The 22,782-nt window shown below is 42.1% G+C and overlaps 1 protein-coding gene across 1 annotated transcript in view; it reads left to right on the top strand.

Moving 5' to 3' along the window:
- The window catches only part of PALB2 (partner and localizer of BRCA2), a 42,601-nt gene extending 20,424 nt beyond the window's left edge, over positions 1-22,177 (top strand). Inside the window, exons 6-14 of the mRNA XM_082261852.1 lie at positions 1,760-2,928; positions 10,593-10,676; positions 11,468-11,632; positions 12,995-13,080; positions 13,380-13,541; positions 18,133-18,249; positions 19,377-19,464; positions 19,575-19,723; positions 21,941-22,177. Coding sequence (XP_082117978.1) covers positions 1,760-2,928; positions 10,593-10,676; positions 11,468-11,632; positions 12,995-13,080; positions 13,380-13,541; positions 18,133-18,249; positions 19,377-19,464; positions 19,575-19,723; positions 21,941-22,175 — 2,255 coding nt within the window. The 3' untranslated portion in view covers positions 22,176-22,177. The remainder of the gene's footprint in view (positions 1-1,759; positions 2,929-10,592; positions 10,677-11,467; positions 11,633-12,994; positions 13,081-13,379; positions 13,542-18,132; positions 18,250-19,376; positions 19,465-19,574; positions 19,724-21,940) is intronic.
- The last annotated feature ends 605 nt before the right edge of the window (positions 22,178-22,782 follow it).

Here is a 22,782-nt window from a genome sequence, read left to right as displayed (position 1 = left end):
GTCCCCTCCCCTGACATGTTCAGTCTGCCCTGGAGCTAGCGGTAAGCGCAGTGAACAGGCACGCGTGATTGGTTCGCTGTGCCGCTGCTCACGGCGCAGGCACGCGTGATTGGTCCGCTGCTCACGGCGCTCACCGCTCAGTCAGGAGAACTAGCTCCGGGGCAGACTGATCATGTCAGGGGACGGATGTCAGGCTGTGGTCTTCTACTCGCTGTGAGTCCCAACTTCTCTGCCTTTCACAGAATCCACACTGTCTTCTTGACCTGTGATACTTCCCAATCCCTACATTAACCCTGTATGGCACACAATCAGAAGGCTGCAGTACTTCCCTATATTAACATTAACCCTGTATGGTACACAATCAGAAGGCTGCAGTACTTCCCTACATTAACATTAACCCTGTATGGTACACAATCAGAAGGCTGCAGTACTTCCCTACATTAACATTAACCCTGTATGGTACACAATCAGAAGGGCTGCAGTACTTCCCTACATTAACATTAACCCTGTATGGTACACAATCAGAAGGGCTGCAGTACTGCCCTACATTAACATTAACCCTGTATGGTCAGAAGGCTGCACGTTCCGCGTGCCTGCACACGTGATTGGTTTGCTGTGCCGCTGCTCATGGCGCTCACCGCTCAGTCACAGCCAACATTCACAACATTCATCACTACTAAAAATGTGCGACGAAGAGGATCCGCCGCAAAAAAATATTGCAATATATATATAGTTGGGAAAAAAAATATCGCAATGTGATTTATTTTTTTCAATATCGTGCAGCCCTACTTTTCAGTAAGTGTGTAGTATACTGAAAAAGATTTGTAAATGTTTCAGGAAGACTTAGGAAATGCTAGCACCCTAAACATTATATAGGTTTCTGGTATTTGATTGGCATGTCTGTGAGTACCTATGCCACGTATACACGCAACAATTGTTGGCCGACCGATCGGCTGTCTTTTGTCCAGTTGGTTGAAATGTGCTCTAGACTGCACACGAATTTTCTCGGCCAACAACAACCAACTTCAGAAGTGATGTCATGTGCTGGTTTACTTTCCGTGTGTTTTTTCTCCTCTGAGCATGCCCAGTCTTGCTCATCAGATTTTTGTCTGCCGAAATCTGTACTGACTGACTGAAAATCGGCCGTTGTGTTGACGGCCAACAAAAATTTTATAGCCTGCACACCAGATTTTGTTCGGCCGAAAAGTCGGAGTCGGTTGTCGAAAGCATCATACTAACAAGCCGAAAATCGGCCGATTGGACGTTGGCCGAAAATTCACGGCCAACAATCGTTGCGTGTGAACGAGGCACAAGTCTTATAGCTATCTGTTTGGAATCCTTAGATTGCAATGTAAAAAAATGTTTTGGTGCTGATGACTTTATTTGGAAAAGCCTAAAAACGTGAATAACAGAGTTTACTATTTAGAAACCGATGAGGTCTTGGTTTTCATGAACCAGTTTTGGATAATCTTAGGAATTTCATTGGTTGCTATTGGCAAAATTGACATTATCATTCAGGTGTTTCCATATGGGCTCCCATGTTTCATATACAGGTACGCTTTAATCCTACAGTTCTTCTATAAGGCATTGCCTCAAAGCTGAAGGTTTTGCCTGGAATTCTTCTTTAATCAGTTGGGGTACTGGGATTAGTCTGGAGAACAAAGTGGAAGTATTGGTTATTTAAAAAATGTGTTAAGAAATTTTTAGAAGCTAATAATTTTTTTTGTTTTTTTTTCTGTTTGTGATGTCTTTTCTATAGGCTCGCCATTGCCTGTCTTCAATCACAGGATCAATCTGGATCTTCTGTCTCACTACTTGAAAATTACAGACTTCCATTTGCCAGATGAGGACTTTGGCATTCTGAAGCTTGAAAAACTGAAATCAGTGAATCACCTGGAATTATTCACACCACATACACCCAGAGAAGGAAGAGAGTGCAACCAACACCCTAAGATTGACAGCAAAACATTGCCACCTACAGGTTGCGAAGCAGTGCTGCAGGAAGAAAATCTAGAAGCTTGTTCTCAAAAATTAGACAGTACCTTAAATCTATTAGAAAGTAATGAAGACTGTTTGAATGTTGATGCACCTCCTTGCAACAAAGAAAGCACTTTGGAAAATAATAAAAAGCCATCCGCAGATGCAGCAGAACCATCACACTCTCTTATAAGTGAGCAAACAAATGCTATACCACCTGTTGTGGAGGTATTAGACTCCAAAGAAAGAATATCCCATTCTCCTAAAAAAGACTTTTCAGTAGGCCCATTTTCTGATAATAACAATGCTAGGCACACCAGCTGTATTTCGGAAAGACCCCTTCCTGATGATGAAATACCCCAAAACATTTTGCCTAATCCCACCGGCTTTTTGAGTGATGGCGGCGAACAAGCTCTTAATGCAGTTACTGAAGTTTCAGGAGATGCTGAGAGTTTATGGACAAATCTTGACTCACAAAGAAGTAAAGAATCCGATGATGTTCCCACAAATTCCCCTACACAGTCAAAGATATCTGGAAAACTTTCTTCTTCAAAAGAACTGAACAGTAGTGTCCTCTTCTCAACATCTTTATGCTCCGTCCCTCAAGAGAGTATGAATGATTTTGTGGCTTCATCCTGCACACCAGGGCTTCCTTTTTTAGGTTCAACTCCAGCAATCTTTTCTTCTCTGCAAGGCAGCAATACATCTGTTGCTTGCAGTCCAGCAGATGAGGGACAAGAGAAAGTCCTTCTCCCAGAGATCTGTGGTGGAGAAGGTCCTGAGTTTATGTCCCTGAGTTGTATGGGTGCTACTGGAGATACAGAAGACACTAAACAATGTCACAGTGTATTGGGAGAAGATAATAACACAGTGAATGAAGGTCCTTGTGAATATCCAGAGCATCAAGAGGACAACCTACTATCACAGACTGACAAAGACAGAACTGTTCATGTAAGTTGTTTTTACCATTTGTGTTTGTGGGTGGCCTAATGATGGGGGAGCTTTAGCTCTGACTCAGCAGGAGGCACGTGGACCTCTGCAAAGCGACCACTGCTTTCACACTGAGAGCATAGGTCCCACTTTGCAGCATGATGGCAGGGGACAGGCTTTCCACTCAAGTTATTGGCTGCTTTTTAAGCATTTGTATGAGCCCCAATAACATTATCGATCATTAGATGGGGAAAAATTACGTTTTTTTTTTTTATTAACCACTTTACCACCGGAGGATTTTGCTGTCTTACGTCCAGGCTACTTTTTGCGATTCGGCACTCTGCGACTTTAACTGACAATTGCACGGTCATGCAACGCCGTACCCAAACAAAATTTATGTCCTTTTTTTCCCACAAACAGAGCTTTCTTTTGGTGGTATTTGATCACCTCTGCGCTTTTTATTTTTTGCGATATTAATAAAAATATGCAAAAAGTTTGAAAAAATTACAATATTTTTCTACTTTGACAGTTAAAAAATATCCAATATATTCAATTTTTGTCATATGTTTAGGCCAAAATGTATTTAGCTACATGTCTTTGACAAAAAAATTCTCAATGAGCGTATTTTTAACCGCTTTATGACCGGAAGGTTTTACCCCATTCCTGACCAGGCCATATTTTGCGATTCGGCCCTGCGTTAATTTAACGGACAATTGCGCGGTCATGCAACGCTGTACCCAAATTAAATTTATATAATTTTTTTCCCCACAAATAGAGCTTTCTTTTGGTGGTATTTGATCACCTGTGCGATTTTTACTTTTTGCACTATAAACAAAAAAATTGACAATTTTGAAAAAATAACAATATTTTTCACATTTTTTATATGAAATTCCCCCCCAAAAAAATGTAAAAATGAAAATTTTTTAGCATTTTAGGCCAATTTTTTTTCTGCTCCATATTTTTGGTAAAAAAAATCGCAATAAGCATATTTTGATTGGTTTGCGCAAAAGTTATTGCGTTTACTAACTAAGAGAAAGATTTCTGTCATTTTTTGTGTTTTTTTTTTTTTAACGCCTAATGGCGGCGATCTGCGATTTTTTTTTTTTTTTTTTTTTTTTGCGGGACTGCGACATTGCGGCGGACAGATCGGACCCTTGACTGACATTGTTGACACTTTTGGGGGTACCAGTGACATTACTACAGTAATCAGTGCTATAAATATGCACTGTTACTGTAAAAATGACACTGGCAGGGAAGGGGTTCATTTTTATTGGAGAGGGAGGGGTTAATGTATGCCTGGTGCTTACTAACGTGTGTGGGGGGAGGGGACTGAGTGACACAGGCACAGATTGCAGGTTCAGCTATGCTGAACCCTGCAATCTGACCCTGCCTGTCACTTAGGAGATCCGCCCGCTTTGTTTACACAAGCGGGCGGATTTCCACACTAGATCCCCAACGATCGGGGAAGAGCAGCGGCGATCACTGCCGCTCCTCCCCTGGCCCGACTCCCCCTGTAACTGAATACAACGGGAGCGAGCCTCCGGCGGCGCGTGCGCGCCGCCAAGAGAGGGGAATGTCTGGTGACGTAGGTCTACGTCGCCAGACGATAACGAGCCACTTTGCCGCAGTACAGTCAACTTGATTGTGGTCGGTAAGTGGTTAAGTAAAGGTTTTTCTCCATAGATCAGTTAGAGGAATTCTGGGTATGGTAAATTTTGACATAGTTACAGTATCTCAAAAAAGTACACCCCTCACATTTTTGTAAATATTTTATTATATCTTTTCATGTGACAACACTGAAGAAATTACACTTTGCTACAATGTAAAGTAGTGAGTGTACAGCTTGTATAACTAAAAATTTGCTGTCCCCTCAACACACACCATTAATGTCTAAACCGCTGGCAATAAAAGTGAGTACATTACTAAGTACAAAATGTCCAAATTGGGCCCAAAGTGCCAATATTTTGTGTGGCCACCATTATTTTCCAGCACTACTTTGACCCTCTTTGGCATGGAGTTCACCAGAGCTTCACAGGTTGCCACTGGAGTCCTCTTCCACTCCTCCATGACGACATCTTGGAGCTGGTGGATGTTAGAGACCTTGCACTCCTCCACTTTCTGTTTGAGGATGTCCCACAGATGCTCAATAGGGTTTAGGTCTGGAGACATGCTTGGTCAGTCCATCACCTTCACCCTCAGCTTCTTTAGCAAGGCAGTGGTCGTCTTGGAGGTGTGTTTGGGTTCGTTATCATGCTGGAATATTGCCCTGTGGCCCAGTCTCCGAAGGGAGGGGATCATGCTCTGCTTCAGTATGTCACAGTACATGTTGGCATTCATGGTTCCCTCAATGAACTGTAGCTCCCCAGTGCTGGCAGCACTCATGCAGCCCCAGACCATGACACTCCCACCACCATGCTTGACTGTAGGCAAGACACATTTGTCTTTGTACTCCTCACCTGGTTGCCGCCACACACGCTTAACACCATCTGAACCAAATAAGTTTATCTTGGTCTCATCAGACCACAGGACATGGTTCCAGTAATCCATGTCCTTAGTCTGCTTGTCTTCAGTAAACTGTTTGCAGGCTTTCTTGTGAATCCTCTGTAGAAGAGGCTTCCTTCTGGGATGACAGCCAGTTTAAAGCAGTGTTTGACGTAAGGTCTGAGCACTGACAGGCTGACCCCCCCACCCCTTCACCCTTCGCAGCAATGCTGGCAGCACTCATACGTCTATTTCCCAAAGACAACTTCTGGATATGACACTGAGCACATGTGCACTCAGCTTTTTTGGTTGACCATGGCGAGGCCTGTTCTGAGTGGAACCTGTTAAACCGCTGTATGGCCTTGGCCAATGTACTGCAGCTCCGTTTCAGGGTCTTGGCAATCTTCTTATAGCCTAGGCCAGGCATCACTAAATGGTGGACCGCGGTCCGGATCCGGACCCAGTTAATGTCTCATCCGGACCCCTGCAGGCCCACCCTTTAGAGTTGTTCTGCCCACAGCCATCACCACTGCCAGTCTCACAGAGCCAACAGCTGGAGGCAGGACAGCTATAGACAGAGGGCAAGGGCTATCCAAGTTAACAAGCAGGTGATTGGTTGCGAGGATACAGGGCGGTCATTGCACAAACATGCAATTCGGACCTCTGCTGGAAGAATATTTTACTGACTGGACCTTCGTAAATTTTAATTCAATACCCCTGGCCTAGGCCATCTTTATGTAGAGCAACAATTCTTTTTTTCAGATCCCCAGAAAGTTCTTTGCCATGAAGTGCCATGTTGAACTTCCAGTAACCAGTATGAGAGAGTGAGAGCGATAACACCAAATTTAACACGCCTGCTCTCCATTCACACCTGAGACCTTGTAACACTAACGAGTCACATGACACCGAGGGGGGAAAATGACTAATTGGGCCTAAAACGGTTTAGACATTAATGGCTGTGTAATATGAAAGGTTTTCTTGGGGGTGCCACAAGGGGGACTTTTCAATTGGGGTGCTTAGATATTAATTGATATATAAAGTAAAAATAAAGAAAATTTATTTTGAGTAAAAAAGCAGAACAAACTTTATTGTGAACAACAGTAAAAAATATACTGTAGTTGAAAGAATTACAATATACTGTACAAAACTAAATTGTATTAAAAGCATACACAGTAAACAGCCATATAGTGTCATACAAATATAACCACATATATACTCTCCTAACACAAGGGTAGATGGTGTATATGCTTTATACCCAGTTGCATCCACAATGGATGGTCTTTGTGCAGGAGACGTGGTGGCCCACAACAATTAACCCAACATGTTTCGCGGCACTGCCGCCGCTTCTTCAGGGGTATCTTTGAGGGTATCACATAGGTATATTTGTCATGAAAGAAATATAGTAACAGACTAAGATGGAAAAAATAAAAAAGGAAAAACGAAATCAATACAAAATCAGCATACATATGTTTACAATAACTTATGCGATTTATGATATACTGTCACAACGTATAGAAATAGTATCTGTAATAAACAGATATTACACAATGTCCATGTCAGAGAGGCAGCGAAAGTAGTACACATCATCATACCTGTTTAGCATGCAATACAGCACGCTGTAATGGGAAGTACGACCACAAGGCAAAATGGCTGTGTGTTGAGTTATTTTGAGGGGACAGCAAATTTACACTGTTATACAAGCTGTACACTCACTACTTTACATTGTAGCAAAGTGTCATTTCTTCAGTGTTGTCACGTGAAAAGATAGAATAAAATATTTTCAAATATTTAAGAGGTGTACTCCCTTTTGTGAGACACTGTATATATTTGAAAATTGATCTATCCTGATCCACTGACGGCTTCTCCTTATCTCATTTCTTGAGGTCCTAAAATTCCAGGACAGTACAAATACCCCCCAGTTGACCCAGCAGAAAAATCGGGTGACAGATTGTGCCTCTGTGCGCTTCCTAGGGGGTGCACAAGGCGCGCAAGTGGGAGGAGGTCGTATGACATCCCCCAGAGATAATAGTGCTCTCAGCTATCATTTTACAATCGGCTGGGGGTGGGGAGGGTAGAGAATACCATTGGTAAGGCTTTGCACACCTTTTGTTTCTATACACCCAGATTATTTATTTAGATGATTTAAAGATGATCGATGATTTATAATAAAAGTTCATTTGGGGTTTAAGACCCCTTTCATACTTGTACGACCTGAAAGTCACGCGACTTGAAGCAATGCTTGTCTAATCTTGAGGTCTATGGACCTCAAGTCGCATCAAATTCGGACCAAAGTAGTGCAAGGACTACTTTGAAGTCACTGTGACATGAAATCACACAGATATGAATGGTATTTATTGGAAATCATGGGGTACGACTTGTCATGCGACTTTGCAGTCCCAAATCTCAGGACAACTATTACAAGTGTGAAAAGGGCCTTAAGGGAAACAAGTAAAATCTTGGTGAGTACACATTTTTAGATATGGTAATATGTACTAACAATTTTAAAGCAATACTTTTACATACTTGCTGGTGAATACAGATTGGTTGATTCTGTCTGTAGCAGCTGTCTTTCTAACAGAACAGTCCGATATCCTTGCTAGTGGAGTAACTTCATTCGGTGTCTGTTGTATTTAGTTAATCCTGGCAGATTAATAGTAAGTTTTTAACTACTAATCAGAGAGCAGAGCCTGTGTTATAGCAAATCTATATCTTTGAATACATGTACTGTATATTTAAAGTACACCTATCATAAAGTGAAATGTTGGGGTGGTCACTGAAAATCTGGATCTGAAAATGTTAGGGGCAGGAGGGATCAGTAGTGCGTCCCACCTAAGTTCCAATTTACATAGACACGCAATCCTGAACTACCTCCATCTCCCAAGAACCCTTTCCCTACACACACTGTATGGGCAGATTCTTGGGAATCTAGGCAGCAGCACTGGGAAAGAAATTCATTTCTGCATGTGAAGAGGGACAAAATGGCATATTGGATAGGAATTTAGTAGTTTAGCAGGGAAGAACTGGGGAGACAATACTGCGTGGGATTTTGGTGTCACAGAGGAAGTATTGGTAACAAATAAAAGGAAGTTAGAAGCTCACTAGAATTTGTGATTGTGATCTTCCTTATTATTATATTATACAGGATTTATATAGCGCCAACAGTTTGCGCAGCCCTTAACAAAATTAAGGCAGACATTACAGTTACAATACAATTTGGAACAAGAGGAATCAGAGGGCCCTGCTCGTTAGAGCTTACAATCTAAAAGGGAGGGTTAATTGATACAAAAGGTAATAGCTGTGGGGGGGGGGGGGGGTGAGCTGATGGAGAAAGTGAAACAGTGTACTAGTTAGTAGTTGGATAGGCTTCTTTAAAGAGAATGGTTTTCAGGGATCGTCTAAAGATGGATAGATTAGGGGACAGTTGGACAGATTGGGGTAGAGAGTTCCAAAGAATGGGAGAATCTCTGGAGAAATCCTGGAGGCGAGCATGGGAAGAGGTGAGAAGGGAGCTAGAGAGCAGGAGGTCTTGGGAGGACCGAAGAGAGCGGCTTGGTTGATATTTTGAGATCAGGTTAGTGATGTAGCTGGGGGCAGAGTTGTGGATGGCTTTGTAAACTATTGTTAGCACTTTGAATTTTATTCGTTGGGTGAGTGGAAGCCAGTGAAGGGATTGGCAGAGAGGGGTGGAGGACATTGAACGGTTGGTAAGGTGGATAAGTCTTGCAGCAGCATTCATTATGGATTGAAGTGGGGATAATCTATGTAAGGGTAATCCAATGAGGAGGGAGTTGCAGTAGTCGAGGCGAGAGATAACCAGGGCGTGAATTAAAAGCTTAGTGGTGTTATTGGTTAAAAAGGGCCGTATTCTAGCGTTGTTGCGGAGGTTGAGGCGGCATGATTTGGACAGGGATTGGAGGTGAGCCTGAAAGGACAGTGCAGAGTCCAGGGTTACCCCTAGCACCCTGGCATGTGTGGAAGGACTAATAGTTGTTCCATTGATCTTGAGAATTCAGGGGAAGGTGCACGTGGAGGAGGAAATAATATGAGCTCAGTTTTAGATTCAGTTTGAGGAAGTGGTGTGACATCCAGGCGGATATGTCTGTTAGTAGATCAGTGATGCGGGAGGAGACTGATGGGGTGAGCTGAGGGGTAGAGAGGTAGATTTGGGTGTCATCAGCATAGAAATGGTAGTGGAAGCTATGGGAGGCTATTAGCTGACCCAGGGAGGAGGTATAGATTGAGAATAGTAGCGGTCCAAGGACAGAACCTTGGGGGACCCCAACAGTAAGAGTTGCAGGGGAGTAAGTGGAATTGTAAGTGACACTGAAGGTGCGGGAAGATGGGTAAGATTCGAACCAATGGAGAGCACAGCCACGCAGACCGAGCAAACTGAGTTTTTTGAGAAGGAGGGGGTTGGTCAACAGTATCAAAGGTATCATAGCAAAGGTATCAATAAGTATCATATACTTATATGAGCTTTCTGTGATCTGAACTGGATGATAATGGAGTACATCAGTATACACAGGTCTAAGGTCAAAACTTTTTTAAATTTAAAAAACCTTCTCCTGAGTGCTCTGGACCTCAGACTGGGCTGAAGGTTTACCTTCCAACAAGACAATGACCCTAAGCACACAGCTAAAATAACGAAGGAGTGGCTTCACAACAACTCCGTGACTGTTCTTGAATGGCCCAGCCAGAGCCCTGACTTAAACCCAATTGAGCATCTCTGGAGAGACCTAAAAATGGCTGTCCACCAACGTTTACCATCCAACCTGACAGAACTGGAGAGGATCTGCAAGGAGGAATGGCAGAGGATCCCCAAATCCAGGTGTGAAAGACTTGTTGCATCTTTCCCAAAAAGACTCCTGGCTGTATTAGATCAAAAGGGCTTCTACTAAATACTGAGCAAAGGGTCTGAATACTTAGGACCATGTGATATTTCAGTTTTTCTTTTTTAATAAATCTGCAACAATGTCAACAATTCTGTGTTTTTCTGTCCGTATGGGGTGCTATGTGTACATTCATGAGGAAGAAGAATGAACTTAAATGATTTTAGCAAATGGCTGCAATATAACAAAGAGTGAAAAATTTAAGGGGGTCTGAATACTTTCCGTACCCACTGTATATATGAATAGATTTACAAATCTTGTCAGAAACTGTAACCACTTTAGTTATTGGTGGATGTTACTCTGTGTTCCCCCCAGGTTATATTGGAAATAGCTGATAATGAAGATACAGAAGAAGAGACTGGATCAGGGGGTCACCTACATCTGCTTGCAGAAGTAAAGGTTAGTATGCTGGAAATCCTATCCCAGCTTGGCACACCAAAAGTTTTGTTGGCCTATTACAGCCAATTCTATTAGCCACCAGGATCACACCGTTGGTTAGGACTATATTAAAAGGGCAACTTCGGCCAAAAAGTGAAATGCACTCTTGAAACTGGTAGAAACTGCATTACCTGTGCAATACCATTGCACAGAGCTGGTAAGTGTAACATGTTTATTATTTTAGAAAAAAATGTGACTTAGTAACCAATTGAATTAACTTTAAATTATGTTCAATAGGACAGTTTATGTATAGTATCTATTAGTATAAGTAATATACTATGGAGATTATATTGAAACCTAACACAATTAGAATAGAGGTATGTTTACTGTTTTACCCACCAAAGAATTTGGCTTTCTATGCAGCTGATATTGTGTTTTGCGCTCATTTTCCACACTGCACAGCCAGATTGGCGACACCTGTAGCTTCTAATTAAGCAATTCATCTTTCTGGTTTTGCACATCAGTTGCCTGTTTTTACCTTTCCTTCTCCAGCCTGTTCATCAGATACATTGGATATAGAATAAGAATCTTCATCTCTGTCCAGTGAGGAGAGAGCTCTAGAAGATGTAGTAGCAACCAGAAAGTAGCAGAGTGCCTTCTGCTCCTTTTGGTAAGATAGATACTAAATAGCAGGCCAAAAGACAAATCCTTTAGTAGGTAAAACAGTAAGCATATCATATATTTATTTAAGAAACGTATTTAGCTGTTTTTGGAATCAAGCTTTAATGCAAAGCTCTGTGTTGTGTTTTCAGGACAGCTGTAGTGGTGGTTGTGTAGTAGATCTGTGCCCTGTTTGGTGGGAATTCTCTGGAAAGCCAGAACTCTGCATTGTAGCAGCGAGTGAATCTTCTGTTTGCCTTTGGAGACCCCAGACAGAAGGCAATTGGGACTGTGCTCACACTTGGAGCTTTACAGAGGTAAGTCATTGATAACCATACGTTTCATTTACCAGGTGTTTAAAGGATAAGTTCACCTTTTGTAACATGTTACACACATATTCAGGGTGTAACATGATACAAATGCACTGGCCCCCAATCCCTCGTTTTGACAGCTACTAGGGGACCTTCTCCCCCCGCTTGCTGTCTTAATCTGAAAAAAACCCGACCATGCAGAGTTCCACCCAGCCTTGTCATCCACAGTGTTCTGTGAAATCTACAAGGTCCAACAGCCTTTGCGGCTGTTGGCTTGTAGTTCTTAAAGCGGATTTCCGGCCTCGGGGTGAAATTTAGATAAAAATACCCCCGGGACAGTCAGGACTAGTACATTCCACAATGGCTAGCCTCTGAACTGTCCCGGGTCGCACTTACATTTTAGAAGAAATACTTACCTTGAAAATTTCTTCTCTAGCGCTGCCATCTCGGATGTGGGCAGCTGAAGCCAGCGCGTCCTCTTCTGCGTCCTCTTCCGTGTCCTCTTCTCCCAGAATGCGCCTGCATCGGCCCCGCTCGTCACTTCCGGTGCAGGCGCGTCATCCCTCCAAAGCTTCTGGGCATGCCCAGAAGCTGTTTAGCAGAGAATGATGCGCCTGCACCAGAACTGACGAGCGGGGCCAATGCAGGCACATTGATTCCTGGGAGCGATGATGTTCAGCTCCCAGGAATCAATGCAAGCAGGAAGTGACGGCGCGGGCCGCAGAGGGAGGAAGTGGAAGAAAGATGAGTATATTTTTCTTCATTAACAAGGTAAGTAAACAAAAAAAAAATCGTAATTATCCATTTGTTTTTCAGGTGACACTCAGCAAGCAGATAGCCCAAAATCGATTTTGTCGATTTTGAGGCCAGAACTCAGCTTTAATGAAATACCACTGTATTGCTCAGGCGCTGTCACAGTGTAACTGCATGCTCATATCGAAGGTACGGGCAGACAGATACACAGACAGTCTGCAGGACTGTTGCATTACACCCACGATATGCTGATCATGGGCGCAATGCTTTACAGGCTCCTAACAAAAAAAAAAAATAATAATAAATGTATATTTTTTTACCTGCAAAAAAAAATGTGCATTTATTATTTTTTTTGTAAAGGTAAACATTTCCTTTATTGTGTATGTGCTATATTATCATATGACTAGAGCCCTTTTTCAGTTTTAGATAGACAAAGAAAAGGTCACCATCCCCTTCAATCTGATTTTTTTGTTGTTGCTGTCTGTGGCCCATAGGGGAGACTTTATTCTCCTATCCCATAGATGCAACAGGAAGCGAGAGGAGATCTCTACAAAATTAGGGGAATTCCCTGGCTTATTTGTTTTCCTAATCTGGCTACATATTTTTTAATTCTAGATACCTGTTATTCAGATACTTTCGTTATCCCAAGAGAAGGATATTGTTTGTGTTGCTTTAGGAAATCTCGAAATCGTGGAGATCTGGTAAGGACAACCTCTTACATGTTTTCAGATAACAATAGTTGTTATAGGTAGTGTGTGTGGGATGTGACTGGAAAGATTTGGAAATAACTTTGAAAGTAGTTTTACATTCATTTGGATGCCTGTCCTGTGGTGTTACGCCGATATGCATGCACCTTGCACAACATTATACTGCATGTCCTTGCCCATTATACTACCTTACCTGAATGTTAGAGTAAGTGGTCCATTTATACTCCTTATTATCAGATTGTATCTTTCTTGTCTAGTGTACCATTGTTGTCTTGATTTCTCATTTGGCACAGGGCTCTATTCTCTCCCCCTGAAAAGCTTGGCTGGGAAAAGCAACTGGTCAAACGTGGGCACATGAAGACTGCCCAGGGTCTGTCGAGGCACCGTCTGGTCAGCAGTGGCAGTGGACAACATGGCCAAGTGGTGGAAATGCAGCAGCTTTCAGAGAGCGGAAGGTAAGGACAAATGTAAAATGCAGGGGTCCATAACTCTTTACAAATCACCTAATGTTAGTAGATGGAAATGTACAGTCATGGCCAAAAATATTGGCACCTCTTCTGTCGGATAATTCACTCCTTCACCCAGAAAATTGTTGCAGTTATAAATGTTTAGGCTTTCTCCTTCTTATTTGTTTTGTTTGTATTGGTATGACACAACAAAATGGAGAAACAGAAAGCCAAATCTGACACATTCCACACAAATACAAGGAATCTAATAAGAAATGTAAAAACGAAATCAAGAAGGCTAAAATTGACTTCGAGAGACAAATAGCCAGAGATGTATAGTAACGAAGTAGAACTACTTAAGTACTATACTTAAGTACCGAAATGCGGCATCTGTACTTTCCTAGAGTAGAATTTTTTTCTCCTACTTCTACTTTTACTTCACTACATTTTTTCGATGATTTCGATACTTCTACTCAAGTATTTTTTTTTTGTGCTGCATAGTTACTCGTTACTTTTAAAAAAATTACCACTGCCAGAACAGTAGATGGCAGGTTGCATAAAGCTCAAAAAAATGTGTATAATGTCATTTGTAAATCAGCGCATACGAAAATAAAGGCTGTGTATAATAAAAGCTGCTATACCAAATCTTTCCAATAAAAAGAAAATATGAAACAAACAAATAAATGGTGCTACAGCGCTTAAAGTGCATCAAGAAACTACTAACAAACACAGGTTAATCATTTGAATAAATCATTTGAAATAATAAAAACCAATATGATGTTCAAACTTTTGACTTCTTTCTTTAATAACTACATAACACATTACTTGTACTTCTACTTTCAGTACTTGAGTAGAAATTTTTTTTCAAAACTACTGGTACTTTTTACTTTTAGTACTTAAGTAGCAAATTTTTTGAAAAAAATACTTGCAATACTTAAGTAAAAAAAATGTTGAATACTTTAGTACTTCTACTTAAGTAACTTTTTCTGCGAGCACTTCCACTTCTACTCAAGTCACTTTTTGATCGAGCACTTGTACTTTTACTCAAGTAGAAATTTCGAGTACTTTATACAAGTCTGCAAATAGCAGAGGAAAGCTACATGTACACGGGACGTTTTAAAAAGTCCCTTGAACGCTGGAATTTAAAGGACGTTTAAAACGTCCGTTTTGTCACGTTTGCAGCCACATTTAGCGGGCGTTTAGCAGGCGTTTGCACTCAGAACCGTTTCTAGACGTCAAAAAATCATTCCCCTTTAAAATGGAAAAACGCGAGCGCTAAACGCGGGTGATCGCGTTCGGCCGCGTTTTTGCGTTTGAATCGCCGGTAAACACACGTTCTGAACGCAAATAATTGCTTTCCAAAAATCAACACTGAACGCAACTGCCTCTAAATGACTGTAAACGACCCAGTGTACCTGGACAGATAAGATAACATTGAGGTGGGTTCAGGGGCTTCTGAAAAAAACACCCAACTGCTCGAAAACGTCCGTTTACAAGGTGCAGTGTACATGAGGCCTAAAAAGAACCCTAAGAAATTCTTTAAATATATTAATTGCAAAAAAGCGAGGTCAGAGCATGTTGCACACATAATGAACGATGATGGGAGGATGGTTACAGAGGACACAGAGAAGGCAACTGTGCTAAATGCTTTCTTTTCCTCAGTCTTTACACAGCAAAAGGAGGGGTATACTGACCATGACTGTATGGTTAGCAGCACATCACAGGACTTGCCGCTATGGCTAACAGAGGGTGAAATCATGGAAAGGCTTGATAACATTAACACAAATAAATCACCACGCCCGGATGGTGTGCACCCGAGAGTACTCCAAGAACTCAGTAAAGTTATATCTAGACTGCTGTTCCTGATCTTTGCAGATAGTATTTTGACAGGAGCTGTACCACTGTCTGGAGGAAAGCCAATGTGATACCAATATTCAAAAAAGGGCAGAGGCATATCCTGGGAAATTATAGGCTGGTCAGCCTGGCGTCAATAGTATGTCAATTACTGGAAGGGATGATAAGGGACTACATTCAAGAATTTTCTAAAGACTACAGTATCATCAGTAGTAATAAGCACAGGTTTTCAAAAGGACGTTCTTGTCCATTTTACGTGGAGGTGAGCTGTGAGCTAGATAGGGGGAGACCTGTGGATTTGGTATATCTGGATTTTGCTAAGGCATTCAATACAGTTTCCCACAAACACTTAATCTACAAACTAAGGTCTGCAGGCATCGACCACAAGGTTTGTTCTTGGATAGAAAACTGGTTAAAGGGGCGTGTCCAAAGGGTGGTGATAAATAACGCATACTCAGACTGGTCTGGAGTGGTAAGTGGGGTCCCCAAGGCTCAGTCTTGGGACCAGTTTTGTTCAATTTATTCATAAATAACATTCGCTCAATCTCAATTTCTGCGGATGGCGCAAAAATAGGCAGAGCAATAACTTCTCATCATGATATAGAAATCTTACAGAATGACCTGAACAAAATAACAGAGTGGACAGCTACATGGCATATGAGGTTTAATGTGGAGAAATGTAAGGTATTGCACTCGGGGACTAAAAACATAAACGCAAAATACACTTTAGGGGGCGAACCTCTTGGGGAATCAAGAATGGAGAAAGATCTGGGAGTCTTAGTAGAAGATAGACTAAGCAATAGCATGCAATGTCAAGCTGCAGCTGCCAAAGCTGGCAGAATATTAGCATGCATAAGGAAGGGGATTTATTCCAGAGATAAAGCTATAATCCTACCACTTTATAAAGCCATGGGCCGGCCACATCTGGAGTATTCTGTCCAGTTCTGGTCGCCAATCCCCAGAAAGGATGTGTTGGAACTGGAGAGAGTCCAGAGAAGGGCAACTAAACTGATTAGGGGATTGGAGGGCCTTAATTTTGAGGAGCGTTTGCAAGCTCTTGATTTATTCTCCCTGTAGAAGAGATGCCTGAGAGGTGACATGATAGTGATTTACAAATACCTCAATGGTGATCAGCGAGAGCAGCGCTGCTGCAATTAGGCACAGTAAATGAGGAAACAAAAAGATTACTGCGCTAACTAATGAGTGAAAAAGCAGCTAGCACCAATCACTAGACAAAAAAGTGACCAATAATACAACAAATGGAAAGAAATGTGCAGCGCTGATATTGGTTAATATGTATAAACAAATAATACATGAGAGTCCAAACATAAAAAGTCCATCAAAAAATCCCAAGTGAATGATTATGATGAAATGGGTCCAACAAAGAATATTGTGATCTTAATGTGCAGCAAATCCCAACACCAGTGAAGATAAAGTGAATTGCGCTCACCAGATGGATGGGACCCAGATACCATATAGCATAAGGGTCAAACAGGCTATTAGGAATGTTAGTAGAATGTCCCAGCTGGATTCACCGACCTCAATGGATTCCATATGGATCAGCAACGAGTATGGACACCCCAGAGCTCAACTCCAACACGGTTGTAGATAAAACCAAAAAGGGGGACAGACATAGTGTAATACTGCTGGGTGCAATTTATTAAAAATAAAGCCGATACACTTACAAACATCCATAAGTGATATGCATGTCAGGTATACATAGCAGGGCTGACTATGGTCCTCTTAACGCGTTTTAGCATAGATGCCTTTCTCAAAAGATGAGAAAGGCATCTTTTGAGAGAGGCATCTATGCTGAAACGCGTTGAGGACCATAGTCAGCCCTGCTATGTATACCTGACATGCATATCACTTATGGATGTTTGTAAGTGTATCGGCTTTATTTTTAATAAATTGCACCCAGCAGTATTACACTATGTCTGTCCCCCTTTTTGGTTTTATCTACAACCGTGTTGGAGTTGAGCTCTGGGGTGTCCATACTCGTTGCTGATCCATATGGAATCCATTGAGGTCGGTGAATCCAGCTGGGACATTCTACTAACATTCCTATTAGCCTGTTTGACCCTTATGCTATATGGTATCTGGGTCCCATCCATCTGGTGAGCGCAATTGACTTTATCTTCACTGCAATTAGGCACAGCACTGGATTGACATTGGGCTCAGGTAAGTATATGAGAGGGTGAGGGGGGAGCTGCACATTAAAGGTTTTTACCTTCATGCAGAGAATTCATTAAGGTAAAAAAAAACATTTAACCTTCACAACCCAAATTTGTGTTGTGTCCAGAACAGTAATAGAGGGAAAATATTCCAATGGGGACACTAATTCTAGTGACAACCAGGAATTTTCATACATTGAGGGGTGTTCTCTCACTTCCTGCTTTGGCTATGGGACAGGAAGTGAGTGGGAAATTTCCCCAATGGGACACAGAATGCAAATACTGACAGGAGTTATACCCCTCACTTACTTACTCTATCCAAAACAAAAATAAAAGTTTTGCATTTAGATCTGCTTTAATTTAAAATGAATCTCACACATTTTGTAGAGGAGGAAAAGACAGTTTTGCCAGTACATACTTCTGGTTTGATAGTTTGATAACATATTCTTTGGATCCCTGAGACCCCCCCCCCCCCCCCACACGCAGTTTGTGCACTGTTTAAGCATGTATTAGCTGTTTAAGTACATGTTCCTGTGTTGTAATACATTCTGTATGGACTTGTCTTTCTGCAGTACAATGGAACCCCTTTCATTGGTGCCCCCCAGAGACAGTGTTCTGGCCTTCTGTGAAGTGGATGGAGAGAGGGATGCTTTGGTTGGATCCACCATGGATACTTATGTGGTTGTCTGGTAAGCCCAACCTTTCTTCTTTTACTGGTATCTTACAATAGTGTTTCCCTTACTTTTTGGTAAGTCTTCATATCAGCAAGACATCTGCAGTGCCCTCAGACCACCTGCATTAATAAATGAGTTTACCTTATTGGTATTTAATCCTAGCACTATTTTAAAAAATGTTCCTTCCCTTTCCTCCTACCTATCCTGCATACTCTATGTAAAGAGGACTTTTTTTTTATGCTTACCTTTTTTTATTCCACTCTGGTTCAGTCATGTGATCCTGCAGCTCCATCTCCCCTTGTCAGTGAGCAGCAGCTGCAGGTGAGAGGAGGTTTGCGCCAACAATGGCTGGGCCATGGGGGCATATGGGTGACGTCGTGGCTCCCAGAATTCCAAGTTGGGGTTCAACACTCTCTGGAGATGGAGCTAAAGGATCACGTGATTGGACCAGACTCAAAAAAGATAAGTATACAGATACTTGACTGTAATACAAGTAACTTCAGGTTCCCATACACAGTTAGTTTATCTGCAAAGAAACCTGCTGTTCAGAAAAGCCAGATTACATGGGGCATCATGGAAAGCCCAACCTGTATCACTTTTTTTACATGTATGGAGCATGCAAGGATTGTTCGCTGCTCCGCTAAGTAATCTTTTCTCTTTCAAAATAATTAATAAAAAAAAAACAATTTGAAACAGAAAAGCCAGAATAAATCCGTTGTGCTGTGGCCTGTGCCTCCCCACTCCCCTTGCCTTCCTATTGACCACAAAATATGCTGGTCAGCTTCACGGACCAATAGGGAGGTAAGAGAGCATTAAGGGCACAAGCTGTTAATAGAGCAACCCATATTTTTTGGGGAAGAGAGTGGGGTATCAGGATGCTGATGTAGCGTAAGTCCTTAGATGTAGAATGCCGCCATGTATAATGAACATTTGAAGTCCATTTATATTGCTTATTTGGACTAAGAGCAACGTGCAGCCACCAGCAACAACCAACCAGGAGTCTTCCTTCGTTGTTTTAATGCTGTAGAAACTTAAATATTTTCATGATTGCAGATCATTACCCTAGAACGATTCTTGCTTTACTAAAAGGGGTGACTTGCTTAGTCGTTCAATGTTTCAGCGTTGGCTATTTTGTGTTGTAGGAATGCTGTCTCTGGACACCTCTTGAGTACGATCTATGTGGGTGACCACTTCTCTGACCTCACCTGTCTCAGCGCAACCTCTGATTCTGTGAGCCACCTTTTTTTTCTATTTTTCTCTCCAATAATGATTATTTAACACAACTGTCAACGTGTGCCCTTTGTTTCTGAAGCTGACTTTGTGTACGTCTTCTTTGTCAGGGTTTGTTGTTTTTGGTTGTCGCAAGTCCGTTCAGCAAACCTTGTGAGGATGTAGGAGGTTGTATATTCAAGCTGATTGCCGCCAATCCGCGAGGAGGGGCTAGCACTCTCATTATGTCTTATGTAATTCCGGACAAACCAAGTAGAAGGTAAGGGGGTTATTTTCAAGAGAATAAATAGGCACTAGTTCAAGCCTAACTCCACTTTAACCCTTTTACTGCGAAGTCCGCACATCTTACAGACCTAACAGCAGGTGGTTTTACACACACTCCGGGTAGCTGCAGCCTCCAGGAGTGTTTGTGTATACCTAACAAGCCAACTGCCAGGTATCAATCACATGGAAGCAGTCCGGCAGCTGGGCAACCGCCCAGTCTCTTCCAAACAGACCCCCCCCCCCTGCACCCGTGCCCACGCCACGTATCTCAGGCTCTGCTTGGCCATCTGAGGGCCCAGGACCGGTATGGTGGGATCCACCTAATAGAGGGGAAGAAGGCAAGCGGACATACATCCACTCTCCTTCCCTTCTCCTTGCTAACCTGGAAGTGACATATGTGACGTCACTTCCGCGTCCCCCTTTCACTTTCTCTGAGATCTGCACTGTATTAGAATCATTGGAGGACAGGTGAGACATCAGGGTTCTCTTAGACACCTAGTGTCTCATTAAAGAGGACTTTCTTGTACAGTAAAAAAAAAAAAAAATCAAAGTTGTAAAAAAAATATAGTTACACCAAAGCACATAAAATGCCCTCCCAAAAAAATGTTGAGCTCCATCCCCACACATATGAACGTAAATGCACGTGTCAGGAGCACCTAAGCAAAAAAACATTGATTGCAATACACATCCCACGAATGCCAGAGTGAGAACAATAATTTTAACACCAAAGCTCTTGTGTAACGCTAAACTTATGACCTGTAGGGGATTTTAAAGCATTGCCTATGGAAAATATTGGGTTGCACCGTTTCACAGGCGCATGCAATTTTAAGGTTTGAGATGTTGGGTATCTATGTACTCAGTGTAACCTCATATTCTATGTTTTACCAAAAAAGATACATTTTCGTGTACTTTATCTACTGAAATGTTGCATTTCCTAGACCTTTGCTCTAATAACATAAAAAATTGGAACTACCACTATTTTATACTCTAGAATGTCTGCTATTTAAAAAATAATAATGTTTTGGGGTTTTACATAACCTTCAGGGCTAAAATAATTTTGTAAACATGTATGCTATAAAATGCAAAAATAGCTCTGGCAGCAAAAGGGGTAATGTCCCTTTTAAATGTATTGTTTGGGGCAGGCTGGCCCAAGCAAGCTATTCACTGCTCTAACAGGTGCGCTTGCTGAGGGCGCTTGTATTAACTGTGTACGTACCTTCAGCTATGTACAGTATGCAGCTCTGTGTTCTAGCGGCGAGACCAGAACTTCCTGTCCCAATCCCATAATAAAATGGAGTCGGGCCGAGCGCTGCTCAGCTATTCATGGGAAGCTTTGTATTCTATGAATGAATACAAAGTTCCTCTGACTGAGGCTGAGAGATAGCCGGATGATGTCACAAAATCTGCCTCAGCCAATCAGAGGAAGATGTGTATTCATTCATAGAATACAAAGCTTCCCGTGAATCGCGAAGCAGGGCACAGCCGTTCTTGATTTTGTTCTGGGAGTGGGATGGGAAGTTCCCATCTCATTGTCATAACACAGCGCTGTATACTCTATATAGGTGAGGCTAGGTATAAATAAAGCGTAGCTCCACCCAAAAGGGGACAATCCGCTTATCTGCCTCCTCCCCCCCTCCGGTGCCACAGTTGGCACCTTTCGGGGGGCGGGGGGAGCAGGTACCTTGTTTTGACAGGTACCCGCTCCCACTGTGGCGAGATCACCCGGAAGTTTGGCCCCCCTCCTCCTTCCCCCGCTGCCGGGCAATTCACAAAGCGCCGCGTGCTTCCTGCATATGCAGTAGGGAATCGGCTGTTAAGTCGCAAGGCTTTAGTGCCTGTTCCCTAACAAGCAATAGCGGCGGCAGCACCTGAAAGCCGATGGAAAAATCGTCTGGGGTGAAGACACCACTGGATTCTTGGACAGGTAAGTGTCCTAATATTAAAAGTCAGCAGCTACAGTATTTGTAGCTGCTGACTTTAATTTTTTTCTGAAGGAGCCTGAACATCCTCTTTAATGCAGCGCACCCAGCAAGCACTCCTGTTGGTGAAGTAAATGGTTTGGGCCAGCCTGACCCAAAGAAACTATTTAAAGAGACAATAAACATGGAGTTAGGCCTTAAGCAAATAAAAAATGCTATTTGTTGTATCATATGTTACTACAGCTGGTAGTCCTATTGATTACGTTTTTTTTTTTTTTTTCATAATAATCCAGATATCTTGAAGGGGATGTTAAAAGACAAAAGGCAGCTGCGGTATTGAACTGTGGAAGCATAGCACTCTGGGATTTACCCAGAAGCCATTGCCGCGTTACACTTCCCCCCAGTTTAGACGCACCCTGGTGTCTTGTACGATGGAGCCACATTCCTTACTGCTTGCTGACTGGAAGAAAAGATGGAACCATATGCATCTATGAGTATACAGAACACTGCTCTTATAAGGAAAGGTGACTGCAGAGTCATACAGAAGAAGATTGTGATTTATAACATTTAAATGGTCTTTGTGGTCACTGGCCTTCCTATAAGTTTGAAAAGAAAGTGTTACCATAGCAGAAAACCAGATTATATTATTTACTAACTTGCACTAGAAGAATACTAATGTGGATGATGATATTTCATTTGAATGCTGACAATCTGTTCATTAAGAATTGGTAATAGTACACGGTTCCCCTTTTTCTAATGGTGTCATTTAGTTTTTTGTGAACAGAAAAATGTACTAGCCTCACAGAATGGCTGACTTGACCTCACATATTTCATCCTTTGTTTTTAAAACCTAACACCACATTTTATGTCCCTTTTTTAAATAGTTTGTTTGGACCTAGCTGTATAAACTATATGTAGCCTTGGCTTTATACAGTGCTGTGTTCCAGCAGCAGCATGAGAACTTCCCATTCCCACTCCCGGAGAAAGGCAGAGTCAGGCTGAGTGCTGCTCAGCCATTCACTGGAAGCTTTGTATTCTATGAACGAATACAAAGCTTCCTCTGTCTGGAGGAGGCAGAGATTGTGAGGTCATCAACCCACATCTCCAGCTCAGCCAATTAGAGGAAGGCTTGTAT

Source organism: Pelophylax lessonae, assembly GCF_965119305.1.
Source record: "Pelophylax lessonae genome assembly, chromosome: 6".
In the NCBI taxonomy this organism is placed as follows: Eukaryota; Metazoa; Chordata; class Amphibia; order Anura; family Ranidae; genus Pelophylax; species Pelophylax lessonae.
Note: the sequence above shows the minus strand (reverse complement) of the source record. Positions and strands in the feature narration are given on the sequence as shown.